At 38.7% G+C, this 18,573-nt stretch overlaps 1 protein-coding gene across 1 annotated transcript in view; it reads right to left on the bottom strand.

The window, feature by feature from the left end:
* PLXNC1 (plexin C1) overlaps nucleotides 1-18,573 on the bottom strand; it is a gene marked incomplete at its 5' end in the record, with an annotated part of 68,596 nt that overhangs the window by 40,120 nt on the left and 9,903 nt on the right. Inside the window, 7 exons of the mRNA XM_010085638.1 lie at nucleotides 1,979-2,032; nucleotides 2,206-2,228; nucleotides 6,980-7,124; nucleotides 8,110-8,224; nucleotides 13,030-13,130; nucleotides 15,151-15,285; nucleotides 16,665-16,787. Of these exons, the coding sequence (XP_010083940.1) occupies nucleotides 1,979-2,032; nucleotides 2,206-2,228; nucleotides 6,980-7,124; nucleotides 8,110-8,224; nucleotides 13,030-13,130; nucleotides 15,151-15,285; nucleotides 16,665-16,787 (696 nt within the window). The remainder of the gene's footprint in view (nucleotides 1-1,978; nucleotides 2,033-2,205; nucleotides 2,229-6,979; nucleotides 7,125-8,109; nucleotides 8,225-13,029; nucleotides 13,131-15,150; nucleotides 15,286-16,664; nucleotides 16,788-18,573) is intronic.

Raw genomic sequence — 18,573 nt, forward strand, 5'->3', positions numbered from 1 at the left:
ATGGCTGCAGGTCCCAGCGAGATATCTGGCAGCAGCCCAGTTTAAGCAGCCTCTGTCACCCCGAGGAGCTCAGCCTCTGCTACCCCAGGGGAGCTCGTCCCCACTCTGGCACAGCCCCTCCTGCAGTGCTAGCACGGGGCCCCGAGGTCAAAGGAAAGAACTGGATCGGGGAACTGGCTCAGATGAAAAACAACCTGACGAAAGAAAACGGTTATTTCCAGCCAAATCAGTTCCACAGCCAAGCATGTGCGTGCAACCACTCCAAATGCTGCTCTGGTGCAGGGAGGGGGAAGGTGCCTGCACGGAAACCAGCAGCTGGAGTCAGGAGGAGGGCTGGGGCTGCCACTGAAAAAAAAGTGTATTAATCTGAATGCTCAGCTGGAGTTGCGGGAAAACACAAATCCTCTTTCTCAGCCCTCCAATAAGTTCCTCTTAAAGCATAAACAGGCAAAGGAGAGCAAGATTTCATAATTTTAAGCCCTCTGAATGGATCAATCATTTCTAAATAAACATCTGCCTTTGGACTGCCTCTAGTGCTTTCACTGCCTTGTCCATCACTGTCTTTCCAAGATAAGGCATGTGGAAGAAAGCCATCTCCCAGGCAATTCCCACTATTTACCAATGTCAAATTAATGCACTTGGAAGCAGAGCAAAGAAGAATTTCCTCTGTTCTTTCAACAGCCGTAATGCTTTATATGCAGACCAAATGCAGAATATTAATGCTCAGAAGCACAAGTATTACAAACCCACTAATCTCTGTGAAAAACAAAATGGATTTTGTGATTTTGTTTAAGAAACCTCAGCTGAACAGCTGAATTTAAGAGGTAATTCCTGTCTTCACAGGTAAAAGTTCGGGTAGTTCTAATGAAACATTTAGAGATAAGAACAGTTGCTATTTATACCAACTGTGCAATCACCCACAGAAAAGCAGAAACCAAAAAAGTGTAGGCAGCAAATCTCTATGTACTTACTCATCAGTCAAATTTCTCTTCACTACTCATTTCTTTCCTAACACCTGCATGTCATAAGCAACCACTGATGACAAGATCGCTCAGTTGTATGAAAAAATAAAACCATTTTGGCACCATAAAGAATGAAGGGATAACCTTGAGGTTAAAGAGCTGGCCTACGATGCAAATTGTACACACTGTACGCTAACACACAGTCTGTCTGATTTCAACAGAGAACTCAACAACCAGATTCAGAATGTACTTTGGCACCAGCGACACTCCTTCCTTTCCAGTCATCCAGCTTGAGCAGGATGGATGGAGAGTAGCTCCATCTCCAGTTTTGTCTATAGCCTGGAAGCAAGGAAAATTTTTCTGGAACAGTGAACCAAGGATTTACTAACACCCAGCGAATTCAGTTCCTGCATGCATCCTCTAGCCACTTGTTTGTTATACAGAAACTGGGTGGCACATCCTCCCCCTCCTTCTGCTCCCCTGGCAGCTATGTTTTAGGAGAAGCTGTGGCTGCATAAAATGAGGAAGAGATCTGAGATTCTGAAACCTAGTTTCACAGAGTTGTCTGTGACATCAGAACTCAAACATGCATTTAAGTCTAGGTAAGGGATCAAGTCCAAGATGTTCTCCTCCGTTTTTTTTGTTGTTGTTGTTGGTCAGCTTACATGTTCCAGCCCTCAGCACATTGGCTCCTGTGGAGTGCCTAAATACAGCAGCATACAGGGGCTTTGGCACTTAAAGCAATATTGTAAAATCCGCATCTAGAGGTAGGCACATGACTATTGCAGTGTTCACTGTCTCAATGCCTGGATCTGAAACACAAATCTTTGTTGGTACCTTTTAGTACCAACAAAGCACTAAGAAAAAATAGTACCAATCCAAGTTCTGCATTGCCTTTCTATGTAACCAACTGACTGCTTCCCCATCCATATTTGTATTCTTCCTTCAAAGTCCTCTCATTTTACAAAAATTTCTCCCCCAACTCACAGAACCCAAACAATAAAATGCTAACTAACCTCTGTTTCCTGCGCAGTGGTGATCCCCTTGGAAGCAGCTGCATTACAACTATCCTGAAAAAAATCAGCATTTCTCCACGTCAGGACAAGGAATGGACAGACTGCTGTTCAGATGTAAAAAAAAACAAGGAGAAGGCATCACGGGGGATTCCAGCCCTCCCCAACAAACTTCACCTGGCAGGTGGTGGCAGGAGAGACACGCGTCCATTTACAGCTGACACACTCACCCTTGTGTATACACCGTGAGCAGCTGGCAACACAGAAAACAGAGTTCTTGTAAGACATAGGGACTCAATCTACATTCAGCCATGAATGTGAAATTTCAAGTGACAGAAAAAAGCAAAAACCCAAGAGAACAACCTGGCAAACATGTAATGAAATGTGTAAAACACATAACCTGCGTTTACCCTCCAAGTCTATTGTTCTGTTCTGCTTATTCTGAGGACAAATTTAGCATGAAATACAATCTGTGCTGAGGTGCTGAGAGTCATAAATTTCCAAAAAGCATGAAGCAGATGGAACACTTTGGGTTTCATTTTGCTGTGGTTTTCTCCCGCACATAAGTTGCTAGATAGTAGTTTTTAATCAGAAAAGGTCAGAAAACCATCACTGATTCTTTCACAGCTTGCCTGAACTTCTGTTCTGTGTGTGTGTAGTGCTAGCAAGTATTGCTAGTTTGCTACTGCCTTCCCTTACCAAAAAATATGCCTGTTGGAGACTAGTTTGTCCCTATCTTGCTATGCAATGCATCTATCAGCATAGAGAGCCACGAGCAGCACAGGCCCTCTCCATGCGTGCTGAGAAATGCTCTGATTTAGAGAAAGACAGCTCCTTCCCTGTGTTGCTCTAGGAACAGGGAAGTGATGTGCCACTTCCTAAAAAGCAGGAGTCCAGTTTCATCCCAGATGCCTATAAATTAGCCTCTTTCTAAGGGGGGGACCATTCTGAACGGGAACACCATGGTTACCTACAGCATATGTTGGCCAGATCTTTCTAAGTTTTAACAACCACATATCATAAAGGGTTATGCCATGTACCGGGCCCAAAAGCTTTCTACTGCAAGCTCTCAACAAAGAGTGTGGCTCTGAAAAACAGTGTGTATAGAACAATAGGTATTCATTATTCCTATCAGCAGATTAGATGTTACTTTCAGGTTTAATTGTATTCATGTCACCCATGGGCCACATTTAAATTACATCTGACTCAATTAAAAAAAAGGCTTCACGAAGTGACTTTTACAGAATGTCTTGACTTCTCTGATCTAGGTCTTATCCTAAGTCCAGGGCCCGCCTTTTACACAAGGACAAAAAGGATCTTAATGTCATTGTGACATCCTTTATTATCTCTTCAGGCACTTGTCATAAATTCAGTCATTGTAATGACTCTCCTACAGCTAGCTGCCAGGGTCCTGTTAAATAAAAGCGTTATCAGAAGAAGTAGCTTTATAACTACAATTAAAAAAGAGAAGGAGGAAATGGGCCAAGAAAAAGGATTTGACTATCTTTAGTGAAACGTATTTCCTTAATAAAAAAAAAAAAAATCATACTTCAGCCCCCCTTGCCACACACACACATAAACCCTTCAATAAACTTCAATAGGAACAAGGCTCTTACTTTTTCAACTGAAATGTTTGTGTGATATTCCAAGAGCTTGAGGACAGCGATGCTTCAAGAACTAGACAATCTGGAAAAATGTTGAGTGTTAGACATGTCCTGGATATTACAAGAAATAACTGAAAAAAACCCAATTGAGTTGAAGGCTCATGTGCCTTCAGCTGTTCTCTACATGGTATGCACCTTCTCTCATACACACATTCACTTACATTTTGACTGATAACTAGATTTTGCCCTTCTATAGCACCTTTCAGATGAGTTATTCCAAGACTTTATACACCCTCATTAATTAATCTTGATGCCACCACTGCATGACATACAAAAGTAATGTTATTGTCAGGATACAGATAAGGAAATACTACCATGGAGCAGGGATATAAAATAATCTCTAGAAGAGCACACAGCAGTATACTGTGGCACAGCCAGACCCTGAATTCAAGCCTTCTGACACAATAGGCTGTTCTAAAGCGAGAGACCCCAACATACTGTACTTGTCTCTCTTTCTGTCTCAGAGACTTGGTTTCAGAGTTTTCTTTTGTAATCTATGCAGTAGCAATTTTCATCCTATTTAAATCTTTTATGATTGCATGAGTCAATTTGCCATTATTTCAGCTAGCAATTACTATACTGACAATTCACTGGCAGCTGTGGAATGAAAGAGTATCTTCTCCCATGAGCAGAATACCACATCGAAAAGCAGAGTTAGATATATACCACTTAAGCCATAGTTCCTTTCATCTGTCTGCCTGCAGATGTGTATGTCTGCGAAATGAATGACTGTCTGAGATCAAATGAAACCCATGTGTGCACACTTCTCTGGCTTCTCTATGCTAAGAAGCAGATAGCTTTTTTAATCCATAAGAGTCACACAGATTTAAAGTATACCTACCTTGCAAAGGTAGAGAAAGCTTTGTCTTTGTCACAGGCTGGCTTGTTCAGATGAAAACCAGCTTTGGATACATCTACATTGTTAAATCAGAAGCATCTCCTGCTCCACACGTCAGCATGGCACTTGGGTGCTTACTGCAAATGTCACCTGCACTGCTTGTTAGAAACAGCCTTTGGGACTGGTCACATACTTCAATACCGTACTAAACGGATAGCAAAGAGTCTGATTTTTAAAAGTATTTCAATGCTTGAAGATGTGGATGAGCACACACAGACATTCTGAAATCCTTCACCAAGCACCTATTTGCATCTCCAGAAATCTACATCTCTGCAGAAATCTGACATGCTGGGCACAAAATTGCCTAAATCATTTCTCAAGGTCATATGAGAAGGGTCTCAAGCCCAAGTAAGTAAAAGCAAGGAATTTATCTGCTTCTGCCAGAGCTTGTCTTCTAAGTTTTTATAAATACTTTTAAAACAACACTGTCAAACATGGTTTCCTGATTTTGTCTCTGTTGAAATTAACAGAATCTATTCTTTTCTGTATGTCTGGGGCTTTCAAAATGCACCAAACTACACTGAGTAGCAGGTATTTTCAAAATGTTTTTTCCAGAAATTATACTTGAAGGAGTTTTGCAAGTGCATCTTCTTGTGAGACCAAGGTCACTTTACATGAGGTACCATAGACAGTCAATGTAACTTCCACACTTGCATTATCGACTAATACATCTCAGCTTGTAGGAGCATGTGAATGGCAGCAATACTGGCAGACCCCAGCTAAGCTCACAGACTTCTGGTTAACACTGTCAAAGGGCTCATCTTTGGCACAAAGCACAGGCAAGGCGAGCTAGCTTCCGTAACGCTATACTCTGAAAGCCTGCTAATGGAGTAAGAGTCTTAGCCTTAGTCTGAGAAGACAGAGAACCAAAACAATGACCTCCACAATTATAAGAAAACATAGCTTTTGGGACTGGGTCAATGAAGGACATTTTTTTCTCTAATGCATTTATCCTTCTTAAAAATCCACTAATAGTGTTTACTAAGGACAGCTTCTAGCTAGTGACAAAGTATTTTCTTCTCAATTCCCAACTGAATACTGGACAGGAACTCGACATACACCATTTATATGATGCCAGAGGAGCTTTTCCCACACAAAGGCCATAGGATGAGCTCCTGAGATCCCAATATTCCAAGGAATCTCCTTCACAGGCAAGGGTCCCTGAGAGAGAGAGCTCTTTACAGCACTGAGCTCTTCAGAACAACAGGTCATTGTAAGTTCTGGTTAACATTTCATTCCTCTTTCTACACAAAGGTATTATAAGAGAACCAGATTCATGCAGAGTATTACATGTCTTTTGGGTTATATTATCTAGGAAAAGATAAAGGCAGGCATTTATCTGAATTCTCTGTTTCCTCTTCAAGTCACTTAAGAGCACATGATATCCTTGAGCTTGCTATCTTTGTCCCTCAGTTTAGATTAAAACTCTAACATAACATATTCCAACATAAGTAACTTTAAAAAGGTACAAGGTCAACCTGTATTAAAAAAGCTTTGTGCTTCTATACAGACCCTTGAAGCAATGCAAAGGGGACATTTTCCTCCTATTAGTCAAATAAGGCTCTACTGTGAAGGATTATCATGTAATCTTTGAGACCAAAGCCTAGAGAATAGCTTAAGAGTCTAGACATCTAATTTAAAACCTCATTCTAAAACCTGCAGTTGCCCATAAGATCACATGCATCATGCGTCCAATACAAATGTCTCGTGCCTCTAATTCTGAGAACCACTGGTGAACAAAGCAGTATAAGAATTATTGCAAAATGACTCAGCTAATAATTCAGAAATATGAATGAAATCAAGTCAAAAAGATGTACCAGCCAAACTGACCCTGAACCATGTATTTTTCTGCTAATCCTCTACATGGGGCAATCACTTTCTCACGAGTGTCTAAGTTAGGTTGAAACAGTTAACTGAATGTTAAGATTATTTATTGTGCAGACATCCATAGTCAGATTTCCTCTTATTTATGCTAGTACAATTTCTTGCAAAAACAAATTGTTTGCAGATAAGAGAAGCATTAAGATGGGTTAATTTGTCAAGGCAGAGCACTGGACTAACACTGCTTCCATAGCTCCAGCCAGCTTGATTTGTCATTGCAGCTATCTTACATTTCCTTAGACAGCGATTAATGGCATCATGTAAATATACTCCTAATGCCAAAAGACTGCACTGCTATAGGCTGAACTGAAGCAGCTGCTTGTAACCATAGGTTAACATGTTTTATTATTCTAGAAAGGATTCTACATTAAGAAATCTTTAATTACCAAGAATACTGTGAGTATACTCAAATCACTTGACAAAACAGGAATATATCTTTTTCAATGACATTTAATAAAAAGCATTGCCTGCTCTCACACTCATTAAGCCTGTATTTATGCTCAGTTCTCAGTAACAAAAGACAGCGAATAAGCATTAAACACATGTAATAGCAAAACATACCATTATCAGTTATCACTGGAGTGGTTATATTGCAGAAACAGGATGAGTTTTTCAGCACTACATTTTCATAAAATATTTCAACAGGTTTTACAATTTTTATCACACAGGAAATAAGGATTTTGCTTATGCTTGCAGCCACAGCAACCTATAAAACAATAAAAAATGAGAATACAACAAACTTCTTTTAATACTTGTTAAGTCATCACCTTGTCTTTACAGAAAACTACAAACTACGAAATGTACAAAATGAAAATTTTAAGGTGACAATTCACTAACTAGCCTCTCAAAGGAGCGGGCCTCTCCCAGCTGAAGAAGCAACACAGAGAGTCCTGAAAGGAACAGCATTGCTTACTTCCAGAAATTAAATGGATCTGCAAGGTATGCAAGGGGAGAAATCTGGAATAATTTTGGATTTTAAAACAAGAATTTTGCTATTACAGTGTTATACTCCCTTAAAAATATTTGATCAAGAATGTACAAATCCTCACAGAGAGACAACCTTTGCATCCATACCCCAAAGTGCACTTAATTATGAAACAGAATTTGTCTTGTAATGAATTAGCCTTTGTTTCTGGCTGAGAGCGCTTTACAAATATGATCACATTAGTGCATTCAATCAGGAAACCAGAAGCAATAGCATGCAGATTAAGTGGCCAGTCACAATACTTGATAATCAAATACTCAAGGCTGTGTGTGCTGTGAAGAGATACCGAGTAAATACTAATATCAAACACTTAAAGACACATTTGTGTTAGCATATGTGTCTCAATTAATGTTTTGTAACTCGTTACAAAGCTCAGAAGTTACATAATGCACTTGATATATAGTCACTGGAAATATTAAAATAGCTGATAAAGTGATATAATGGAAACGTTGCCTTTGTCAGCATAGTGAGTTTTTGACTCTACGTCATGAAGTACAGCTTCAGGATACATTTTATAGGAGAGGAAGAGACACCTGTCTCATTGACACATTCTCCATACTGGGATTTCCAATACATTTGCCAATTGTTGAGATTAAGAGGGACTAATATATGAAAGATGGTGACAAAAGAAGGGGAACTGCAACAAGCAACAAAATCGCACATTTTAAGTCACATTAAACAAACACATAACACTGAGTGTACATACCTGATTTTTGGCAGGGAAACTTAGCAGGATTTTCAGATCTTTATCAGGTGCATGTGAAATGTTATACCAACCCTTTATGCTGTTTGAACGTGTACAATTTTCTTTTAACGTGCACCTAAAAGTATACATAAAATTATACTAGCCTCCTTACAGTGTCTTTGACTTCAGACGCTGTACTTCAACTTATTTAATGTTATTGATTTTTTACAAGAACACTATTAATTTTTTACAGGAATATGGTTACAACTGCAAAGAGCTTCAGGAAAACAATCAGTAAAATTTTCCGCTTATCAAATAATTACACTTAAATGCACTGACATATGCTCTAGGGTCCTGATTAAGTCAATGGGACTCAAGCAAATACTAGACGCTGGGCCGGTAACAAGGGACTTGGTAGCCCGGGACAGAATTCATCACCCCCAACTTTTGATTGCTTATTATACAGCTCTAGATCTGACTCCCCAGTTCCCTCTACACTCAGTGGGGAGAAATATGCTCTTTCAGGGTGCAATTCACCTAACCTATTTTAGACATTCACACAAAAATTAAATAAATGACACTACAGAAGGTGTTCCTTCTGTCCAAAGACCATAAGAGGAGATGGGGATGAAGCTCAGATGTAGACCTATGCTATGAATGTGTGCTGTTGATGACATGCATCCTCCTTCCTCATCTCCTTTGTCATCCCCTGATGTGAATGGTAATCTTTCCCTTTTATGTCAGTGCACTTGGTTAAGAACACCAGGTTTGAAAAGGTAGTTCACAATAAATTTCTCTGTCTTCAATAATAAAATCCATTTCAGAAGTAGGATGGCACAAAGTACATAAAAATGTTAGATGCCAAACTGTAGGAAACAGAAACTACACAACAGGAAATTAAGGAAGAATGAGAAAATACTGGGATATACAACTACTACAAAGATTACATGTACTAAGAATATGCGATAAGAAAAAGATAACATGGGTATACAAATTAGATGGACAATCACTGAGTTTGAAAGGTGAATCGTTAAAGCACTGTCTGCTGTGAACAGTTAATGAACAATCCATAGATCAACTGAGTAATTTCCTATATCTAGCAATTAAAGACAAGTAAATGCTAACTGCATATATTGAAGATTTATAAATAAATGTAACATTTACTATTGTTTTAATAATACTACTTCCCTAGCAAATGTAGAAGCCTGTACAGCTTCAATCATGTGATCAGTGACATGTGCCTTAATGAACTATTCCTTCGCTAAAAACTAAAAAGAGTACATAACTTGCAAACCATGTATTTCACAAACAATGTGTTTTCTCTCCAGAAGCAATAACACAAGAATGACTTTCAAGAAAAAATATCCACCACTTTCCAAAATGCTGGAAACAACCCCACAAACCATAGAAATCATAAAGCCATCTTCTCTGTAGATCAAGACGTTGGCAACTGGAATGCAGTTAAGCACAAGGTCACTTCCTTTGTGGTCTAACTCAGGAAACTGAGTTCCTGCTGCACAAGAACCTGATGCGGCTTTGCAACTGAATACATTCAGATCATAACTCTCCTATAAGAAATTGGGACTATGCCTGACATATTTCAAGCTGTCTGAATGAGGACAAATTTCAGCCTCATTTATCTCTTTCTTCACCTTACAAAGATCATGAAGGTCCATTAACACCACAGTTTTAGAACCACAGAGGATGGGATCTGTCATCAACAGATGTGCATAAACCAGATGGTCGGATATGTACGGGTAGGTAACTCTCACAAGCAATGAGGTACGAGAGACGTCCTATGGTTTCTGACAGGCTGAGTATGGTACTATTGAAGATGTAAGGCAACACTCTTGCAATACTTGGCACTAAATAAGTGTCTGCATTTCATTGACATTAATATTAAAATATTAGAAAACAAAATTGTTTATAAAGCTGAATATTTAAAACTGCCCTGGGACAAAGTTTTTTGCCTTCTTAGACTTATTTTGTTATATCCTTATTTTTAGAAAATTTATATTGTTTGCAAGCATACTGGAATGAATATAACAGATAAATATTATTTGTGAACCACATCGTTCTGAAAACTAACACACAGACTCAGACAACCACTAGGTCTGACGTTCTTGGAAAGGCAGACTGGATTGGACCCTATACAAGTATGAAGGCATAAGGTATGAAACCGTAGGATTCGATTCCAGATATGCATAGATATGTGTACAGACAAAAGCAGAGTCAAGATTTTTTTTGATCTTTCACAGCAAGCTAGTTCTTTATACTACTAAAGATTCCTCTTCACAATTGGAATTGAGTTCCCTTATTTCATTATGATAACACAATACCTATGCATACTGGTTCCTTTGTATTTACTTAAGCCTCTGCTTCACTGATCTTGTACTAACTACAGATCCTACTGAGTTTGCCCTCACTGCCTTGCTAAAGCATACTGATTCCCTCATGGAATGAGAACATAGTTTCAGAGAAAGTTTTGGCTTCCTTTTTGAAGATATCAGCCCCTGAATGAAGTCCACAGATGTCACACATACTGACCAAATTAAAAATTAAGGCTGGTCATGTCAGAGAACTAAGACATATTGTGTTATTTGCATATGGAAAACACATGTAAAACATCGGTGCCTTGTATTGCAATAATTTCAGCATACTTCACCTAAATCTGATTAATCTATAAAAAATCTACAACCATTAAGAGAAATCACAGTATGCTATGACTAATTATTTTGAATGATTGTAAGTGAAAAGAATTTATATATTTGTCCCTGTGGAAGAAGAAGGAGCAATAGGAACCATGGAAACATTTAATTTCATTTTGTTTTCATTTGCAATAAGATGTGCAGATTTTTTTCATCAAAACACTGGATTCGAGTTCACACTGTCTTTAAAATGAAGCACTGCAGGTAAGTTCTATTTAAAAAAAAAAATTGATGCATAATTAATATATTTCCCAGTAAGAGTATAAAACACATCATTGATCCCAAAATTATTATGGAATATATTGCTTTAGTGGACATGTATGGACCTTGATTAAAATACTGGCTAAAAAACGTCCTCTTTTTCTAAAGCTTCACTCAGAGCTCTCTCTTCACAAAACCAAATATTTGATGATGCTAAGTGCTTAACAGTGAAAACTTAAGTGGGTGTTGAATGGGACTCATATTATAGTAATTCATTTTTTCTCCAAAAGAATAAATTATTTCTGTTTCAACCTGATGGAAACTTTTGGTGATTCCCCTCATAAACAGGGGATTTACTGACTAATAACTGTTATTCGCAAACTCTTTATAAGGTAACTAAAAGCCTGAAAAGGTTAGCACTGTAACATATACAGTTTCTAACAAGGTAGCAGAAGAGAGTTTGAAGAAAACACATTACAGAATAAACACCTACACTCTTCTAGTAACTACCTTTGCAAACACAAAGTAGCAAGTCTTCAGCAAAATCATGTTCACATTGAAACAAACCAAAATGTGTAGTACTATAGCCTTCTAAAAGAAAGCTACTAGTGGAATTCCTCAAAAATCAATCTTATAACTACTTTTGTTTAATGTTTTAATCACTGATGAACTGGCATAAAAGAGGGTTTACACTGTCGACATCTGCTGATGATACAAAGTTGGGAACATTACCATACAGAGGAACATGAGAATATCACACAGGAAAAACTTGGATAACCTTGAAATGGGATGACATTTCAAAGCATAAAGTACAAGAATATGTACCTAGAGCAATAAAAATCTCACAATCCATATGTGTTACAGACTGGAAACTAATCAGTTGGAAAGAAAACAAAGAAAGAGAAGGACCTGGGGGCACTATTTGATCACGGATGATTGTGGCCCATCAATGTGATGCTGTCATGAAAAAGACGTTTGTGATCCCAGGACACACTAAGTAAGGTGCTTCCTGGACAGACTGATTGAACACCATTGAGCAACGCACAGCTGAAATATCTTCTGGAATACTGTGACAGTACTGGCCATCCTTATTTTAAAAGAATGCATAAACTTTGCTGAAGGGCTACTGCAGTGGAGTTATGTGAGAGGATCTTAGTGAAGTTAGCTGTTTTAACACACCAAAATGAAAGCAAAAAAAAGAGACTGCTTTCACAAAAACATTGAGGAAATAAGTGTGAGGGAGAGGGGAAAACCTATTTAAGCCAAGGCGATCTGAGCATCAGAATAAATGAGTATAACCTATCCACGACACACATGAGCAGAATGAAAATGAGCAGACAGATTTTAACCAGCAGAAAAATTAGACTCTCAGATAGCCACACAAGCAGTGCAGGGAGGACAAAAAGCCTGTCTAAATTTAGGATGGTCCTTGATTAGTTTATGAGTACATTTACATGATGTGGTTGCTTCCAATTGCCAAGACTAGGCCTGATGAACCAGGAATTTCTCCAGTCCAGACCAAAGATGTTCAAATAGCTTTCAAACCTGCTTCACAGAAAGCAGTAAAACTAATGACTCAAATGTGAAGATGAAGTGTTTAGAAATTATCCTCTGGCCTAAACCAAGGGCCGTGGTTCCAAAGCAAGGAATTATGAATACTGAAGACAAATGAGCACTTTTTCCCCATTCTCACATGCAAGATGCTCCCAGCTATTAAGATGCTTCAAGCACGAGTATACAGTTTTATCTCTCAATCAGTCTGGAATGCAAAAACATCTTTTCTAAAACCAAAATAATTTATTCTTCTTAGCCCAACATGCATTGTATGGGTAGATCTCAAAGATCTGAGGGTTAACACGGTCTTTAAAAGGTGGAGACCACCCATTCACATGACTCACATTTATGGCTATGACTGATTCCATAAAAATTCAGTAGATACAATCTTGATGCTGAATAGCCCCAAGCCAATCAAAATGTACACTGACTAATAAAGCATTGCTTTTATATGACAGTGTAAAATACAAAAAAATACCTTCGATTCAAAGAACACCACCCACAGTAGGGATCCTTTGCAGATAAGCATTCTTGCTCGGAAACGTATCTACTGCAATTTGCAACTGGTATTCTTCTCACCTAAAACCAAAGAATGCAATAATATGCTGAATTGAAACAGGATCCAATGAATAGGGAAACTGAGGGTTACCATTACAAATCTGACAGCAACCAAGCACGATCCCTCCGGTAAAGTTTCCTTACAGACTCCCCTCTGCCAGAAGACCTTTGGATAGAAATATGCAGCCTATTTTACACACGCTGTATTTTGCCATCAGATGATGAAACGCCTCTGACAATGACAATTTGGTTCTACTACTCAAAGGCCAGCATGGACAGATTAATGCAAGAAAGACTGATTAGCATAGTGAATTACAGATAACAACGGAAAGGAGGTATATTTTACAAATAACGCTCTGCATAGCAGAACGCTGTTTTCCTCTCATCAGAACTGAGATTTTTAAATGATTGATGAAGGTGCATTCAAAAATGCATGCGCAAAACAAAATGCATCTGTGTTTGCATCACCATGTCAGGTTACTGCATGTGCACACTAGAACAAACACATGCAACTACTTAGCATGCATGAAAATGCCATTTCAATAAGTAAATGTAGATAATTGTGGCTATATTGTATGTAGCTATACTTGTACATTCAGCTTGAATATCCTAGCCAGCCATTTTCAGAAAAGGAAAGGAAAAAGAAAAAGAGAAAGCTGATTACACATACTGAATACAAATACAAATAATGTTATTCATAACAATGTTAATTAATAATATCAGTATAATATTATAATATTCCTAATTAAAACTATTTTTTTAGTAGTTCTTATATTTTGTGAAGAGAAACAAGGATACAGGGCTTCCCGCAAAACTATATTTACTGTTTTTTTCCAGCCATATCTTGTAAAATACAGCTTATCTGAAGGTGTATGAGATAATCAGTTCAGATACCAACCAAATCATTGACTACTAGCAAGTTAAAAAAGACAGAGCAGAAGCCTTATTTAAGCTCCAAGAGATGATCAGAGAGAGGCATTTATTCCTAAAGGCTGCTCTTCCTCTATAACAACTTGCTCTTTTACCAAAGCTAAAGAAAATTCAAGTCTTTTCTTTCAATATCTGCATATACTTTTGACTGACATTTTGATTCGTTCTGCATTTGCAACAGAGGGTTTATATCAGTGAGGAGTTCTGCTACCACCTTACCCACTCTCTCAGATGGCAGGCTAAAATGCTATGTTCACTGCTGGAAAAGCGATTTTATTGTAAATGAAGGTAATCAAGTGCAGGGTGAAATCCTGCCCAGCTAAGATGGACAGCAAGCCCTTATGTTTTCACTGCCATCTTCCCTGCTGCTGGCAAGACAAAGGAGATGCTCAGTATCCCTGCTGCAGTAAGTGCTGCAACAACTGCACCGGCTCCTGGGAGCCGCACTCTGCTTGACCCGCAGCTGTGATGCATTTGCTCACATGCAGGAGCTCCCAGGGATTGCTGAACTCCTTGGCCTCACTATGCATACACATTAATCACTTCTGACTGTGTTTTTGGTTTGGTTTGGTTTGGTTTAAGTCTACACCTAAGTTAAGATGATGAAAATTTTATCCTTGATTTCAGCAGAATTAAGACTTCAAACTCCATCTCTCAAATTAAGACATTTCTCCACATTAGAAACTCCATAATTGACTAGCAAACACTGGCCTACCAATGCCTGGATTGCTAATTCAGAGAAACTCCATCTCCAAAGAGTCTACAGGTTTTGTTTGCTACCTCCAAGCTTGATTCTGCATGATGCCTCCAGGAAAAAAAGAAATGAAGACTCTCTTGACAGAATGACATAAAATAAGCATGGGATTAAGGGTGTTGCTGGATCATAGCAACAGCGGGCAGCACCATGACAGTGGAAGCTCTTCTGAGCTCTGAAGTCCAGCCCACACTTAGACAACACAACCAGGTATTAGAGGTAAAGTTGGTAACTGCAACCACTTTGGATATTCAGCGTCTAACTCTGACCGAAACTGAGGCTTCACTTATAAAGTGGCAGAAATCCTTAAAACAGTAGTTTACTTGAATTTATTCTTTTATTTAATATTGTGCTTACCTTATTGGCAGAGGACAGATAGATGTAGTTATTATCTATTGGATCAAGTCGAAGCTTGGGGAAAATGGAGGTTTCTTCCTTAATTTCGTATAAAACCTCTGGGCAATTAGATTCCATATCATCACTAAGAATAGCCTAAAACACATGAAATTAAATTATTTACAAGTCCTTTCATTGATCAGTCAGAATTTTAAACAAAAGCCTAATTTCAGCTACATCAGAGCTTCTGAGACGATCTTCTGTGCCCTGATTCAATTCACCTACTGCACTGGCTCTCACAGGGCAGAAAGATGAAGGAAAAGACCACTAGAATGGAATTTCAACAGAATCCACACCAGACACATTTTACACTGAATCTGGCACTGGTTTAGTGTATGCAACATCCTGCCCACCAAGTATACTCCTGATTGATGCAGAAACTGAACATGGAAGAGACACCTACAACCCAAAGTCATAATGTGTTAAGTAGTCTTATGAATGGAGAAGAAAGTATTAGCCTTCAGGAAAAAACCCAACATCCAGTCACCCATAATGTAAAAAGGAATGTATGCAAGTTACTGACAACTGTCTTCAGGACAGAAGTTTCTGTGAGTATATATTTGAGGTGGTATTTCTTTTTCTTACCTCGCCCAACTCTACAGTTTTCCACCACCCTTCGCATAGAATTCAAGAGAACCAGAGACCACAGAAACTTTATTTTGCAAGTTAATAAGCACAACAACATTGATATAAGGTTTTCCATAAACATGACCAAACAAGTGCGATATGTTCATGGTCTCCACTGTGCTAAGGAGACATGGAAGACTTCAACTTAATTTTTCATTATCAAAAGCACAGTGAAATAAAATGGGAAAAGCTTTGCAAGCTCTCTACTATATTCCTCTCCAACTACCTGCTTAATAAAAACAAAAAATGAGAGTAATCCTTTGCAGTGTAGACAGGAAATGCACATTCTTGCAAAACCCAGAAAAAAATTAAAGCATAAAAGACATTTGACTGGATGGTTGAAAAGTTTGATAATGAGATAAGATTACTTTCACTTCCAGGTGATTGATTTAAGCTAGCATAGGTCAAATGTTCAGAAGCCAAGGCAAAATGAATCTTGACTTTTCTCTCTAACAGACAGCTATTCACATCACACAGATAGGCTTACAAACAAATAAATATGCTTCCAAAATCTAACAATATTTAACATTTCTACTAGAAAATCAAAGCAAGGAAGAAAACAAAAGATAGAGTAACTGAGAACTCCACAGCCCATAAATTGATACTGTAGGCATCAGCAATTTCATGAAATGCTTCCACGAATTTTAAGCAGGGTACCTAACTGCTTTTGAAAGTTATCTTGCTCTCCAAGTAACAATACAGCAGTTACTTCACAAACAAACAAAAAACAAACAGAGATTCAGGGGATTATGTCTGTTTATAACACAGTGCCTAAACCAGGAAACATTTACCCACTTGAACACAGCAGCAGCTGATAGAGAACGGAAGAACCGCCACACTCAGCTTACCTTCAGTAACTGTCCATCATCTGTTCCCAAGAAGAGAACTATCTGATTCAAAACAACTGTGCCATAAACAGCCACTAATCCAGAGTGAATCAAGGTAGGTAACTTCTTGATTGATCGTGCCTCCTGAAAATCAGATATAAGAGAAAGCTATTACAAAACCATTCACTTATACTGCAAAAGGTTAAGAAAAAGACGAATCCCGGGAAAGATTCTCAAAGAACTCAAGTTCAGACAATACTTTGGGTAACATCTTAATTCTGACACAATTTCAGAGCAACACGTCATTGGTAATGGCACATGAAACATGAAATTACTTCTTCTTTATACATGGAAACTGGTTATATCTGTGAGAGAGATTACATCTGCTACAGCTAAATCACTGACCTGAGCAGGACACAGACTTGGTCTAACAGCAGCAAGTTACTTTGCAACAGACTTTATCTTTTTTGGGACATAATTCCCTGGACTTATTCTGAATTGCCAGTTCTTCTTAATGAAGCCATGCTTTACCATCACCTGACTGCACCTGCCATGAAGGCTACAGATACACTCAGCAACCACTTTTGAAGGCATGCAAATATTTTGGAGAAAGGAGGCACTTCAAACACACAGACTCTCTTTTTTTCGCATGTGCGTGTGTCAGAAAATGCGGAGCTTCATCCTCCCCTTTCTGGTTTCCTGCTTTACACCAAAGGAAGTTGAGACTTGTGTACTACATAAATACGAAAATTAGATAAAGCAGCATAAAGTTCATGTTAGGGGGAACATAAATGTAGGTGTGTGAACTTTAAAATCAACATGTTACCTAGAATCCTCTGTCCAAGGCAGAGGAAGTTAAGTGACAAACACACTTAAGCAGCTCATGAAAGAAAACATCATGCAGGAAATTATCTTGTGGAAGGAAAAACCAAACCAAATAACCCTGACTGCAGATGATCAAGTGCTGAAAGGAAGCCCTGATGTGTGAGAATAAGGTCATTCACCAGGGGAGAGATGGCCTCTACCCCGAACTCCCTACAAGCCCAGGTATCTCCCTAGCAAGTCATAACTCAGTTTTGCAGTCCTGTAATTGCTTCAAGTCAATCTCCATGGCAGATACTGCCAAAGGTGTGATTCCACCTGCTCTCCAAATGGGTCCAACCCCAGCCAAGCTCTGCCTCCCCTTCCCTCTATTACTATAATGCTTTCCAGTGAGCTTAGTTAAGGAAATGATGTGCCTAGAAAATGATCTGTAAATCCATCTACCTACCTACCCGCCTACCTACATTTGTGTTTGAGTCATTCTCCTCATCACATGAACATGTGGCTGCATGGACACCAGTGCTGGCACAAAGAAGCGGCAGGCATGGAGAGGTGGGAGGAAGAACTCAGGTAGGACCAGGTCCTTGGGAACAAGCCCCAAAGGTCATCTTACAAAGCCCAGAATCTCAGCCTCAAGGATGGATTCCTAAACCTACAGGAACCCTCTGAGTGCAAGAACCTATTTTGCTTTAATGCACAAAAAAAGTGTGAGAACGGACCATTAAAACTGACATTTTGCAGAAAGGTGAAGGCATTTCTCAAAGTTATGGAGTGACTCCATAACACAGTAACAGCTGAATTCAACTCTCCTGCATGCTAGATGCTGGCTTAACCCCAGAAAGTCTTTCCACAAAGAAATTTTTTCTGTACTGCAATCCTAAGTCAATTAAAACCTTTTTCAGTTATCTGAATTATTTTAATTAGCTTGCATGAACAGCCACTTGGAGTAAAACAAGACCTGATTAACTTTCATATTTAAAGATACCATATTTTTTTCATGCAGCATGAAGAAGACACAGTAGCTGTCATCTACTGTCACAGAACGTCTGTACAAACCCACCTAGGTATGAAACTCCAGTACCATGGAGGTCTGTTTTACATATTGGGG

The sequence above is a fragment of the Pterocles gutturalis genome, unplaced genomic scaffold (assembly GCF_000699245.1).
Source record: "Pterocles gutturalis isolate BGI_N339 unplaced genomic scaffold, ASM69924v1 scaffold16090, whole genome shotgun sequence".
Classification (NCBI taxonomy): domain Eukaryota; kingdom Metazoa; phylum Chordata; class Aves; order Pterocliformes; family Pteroclidae; genus Pterocles; species Pterocles gutturalis.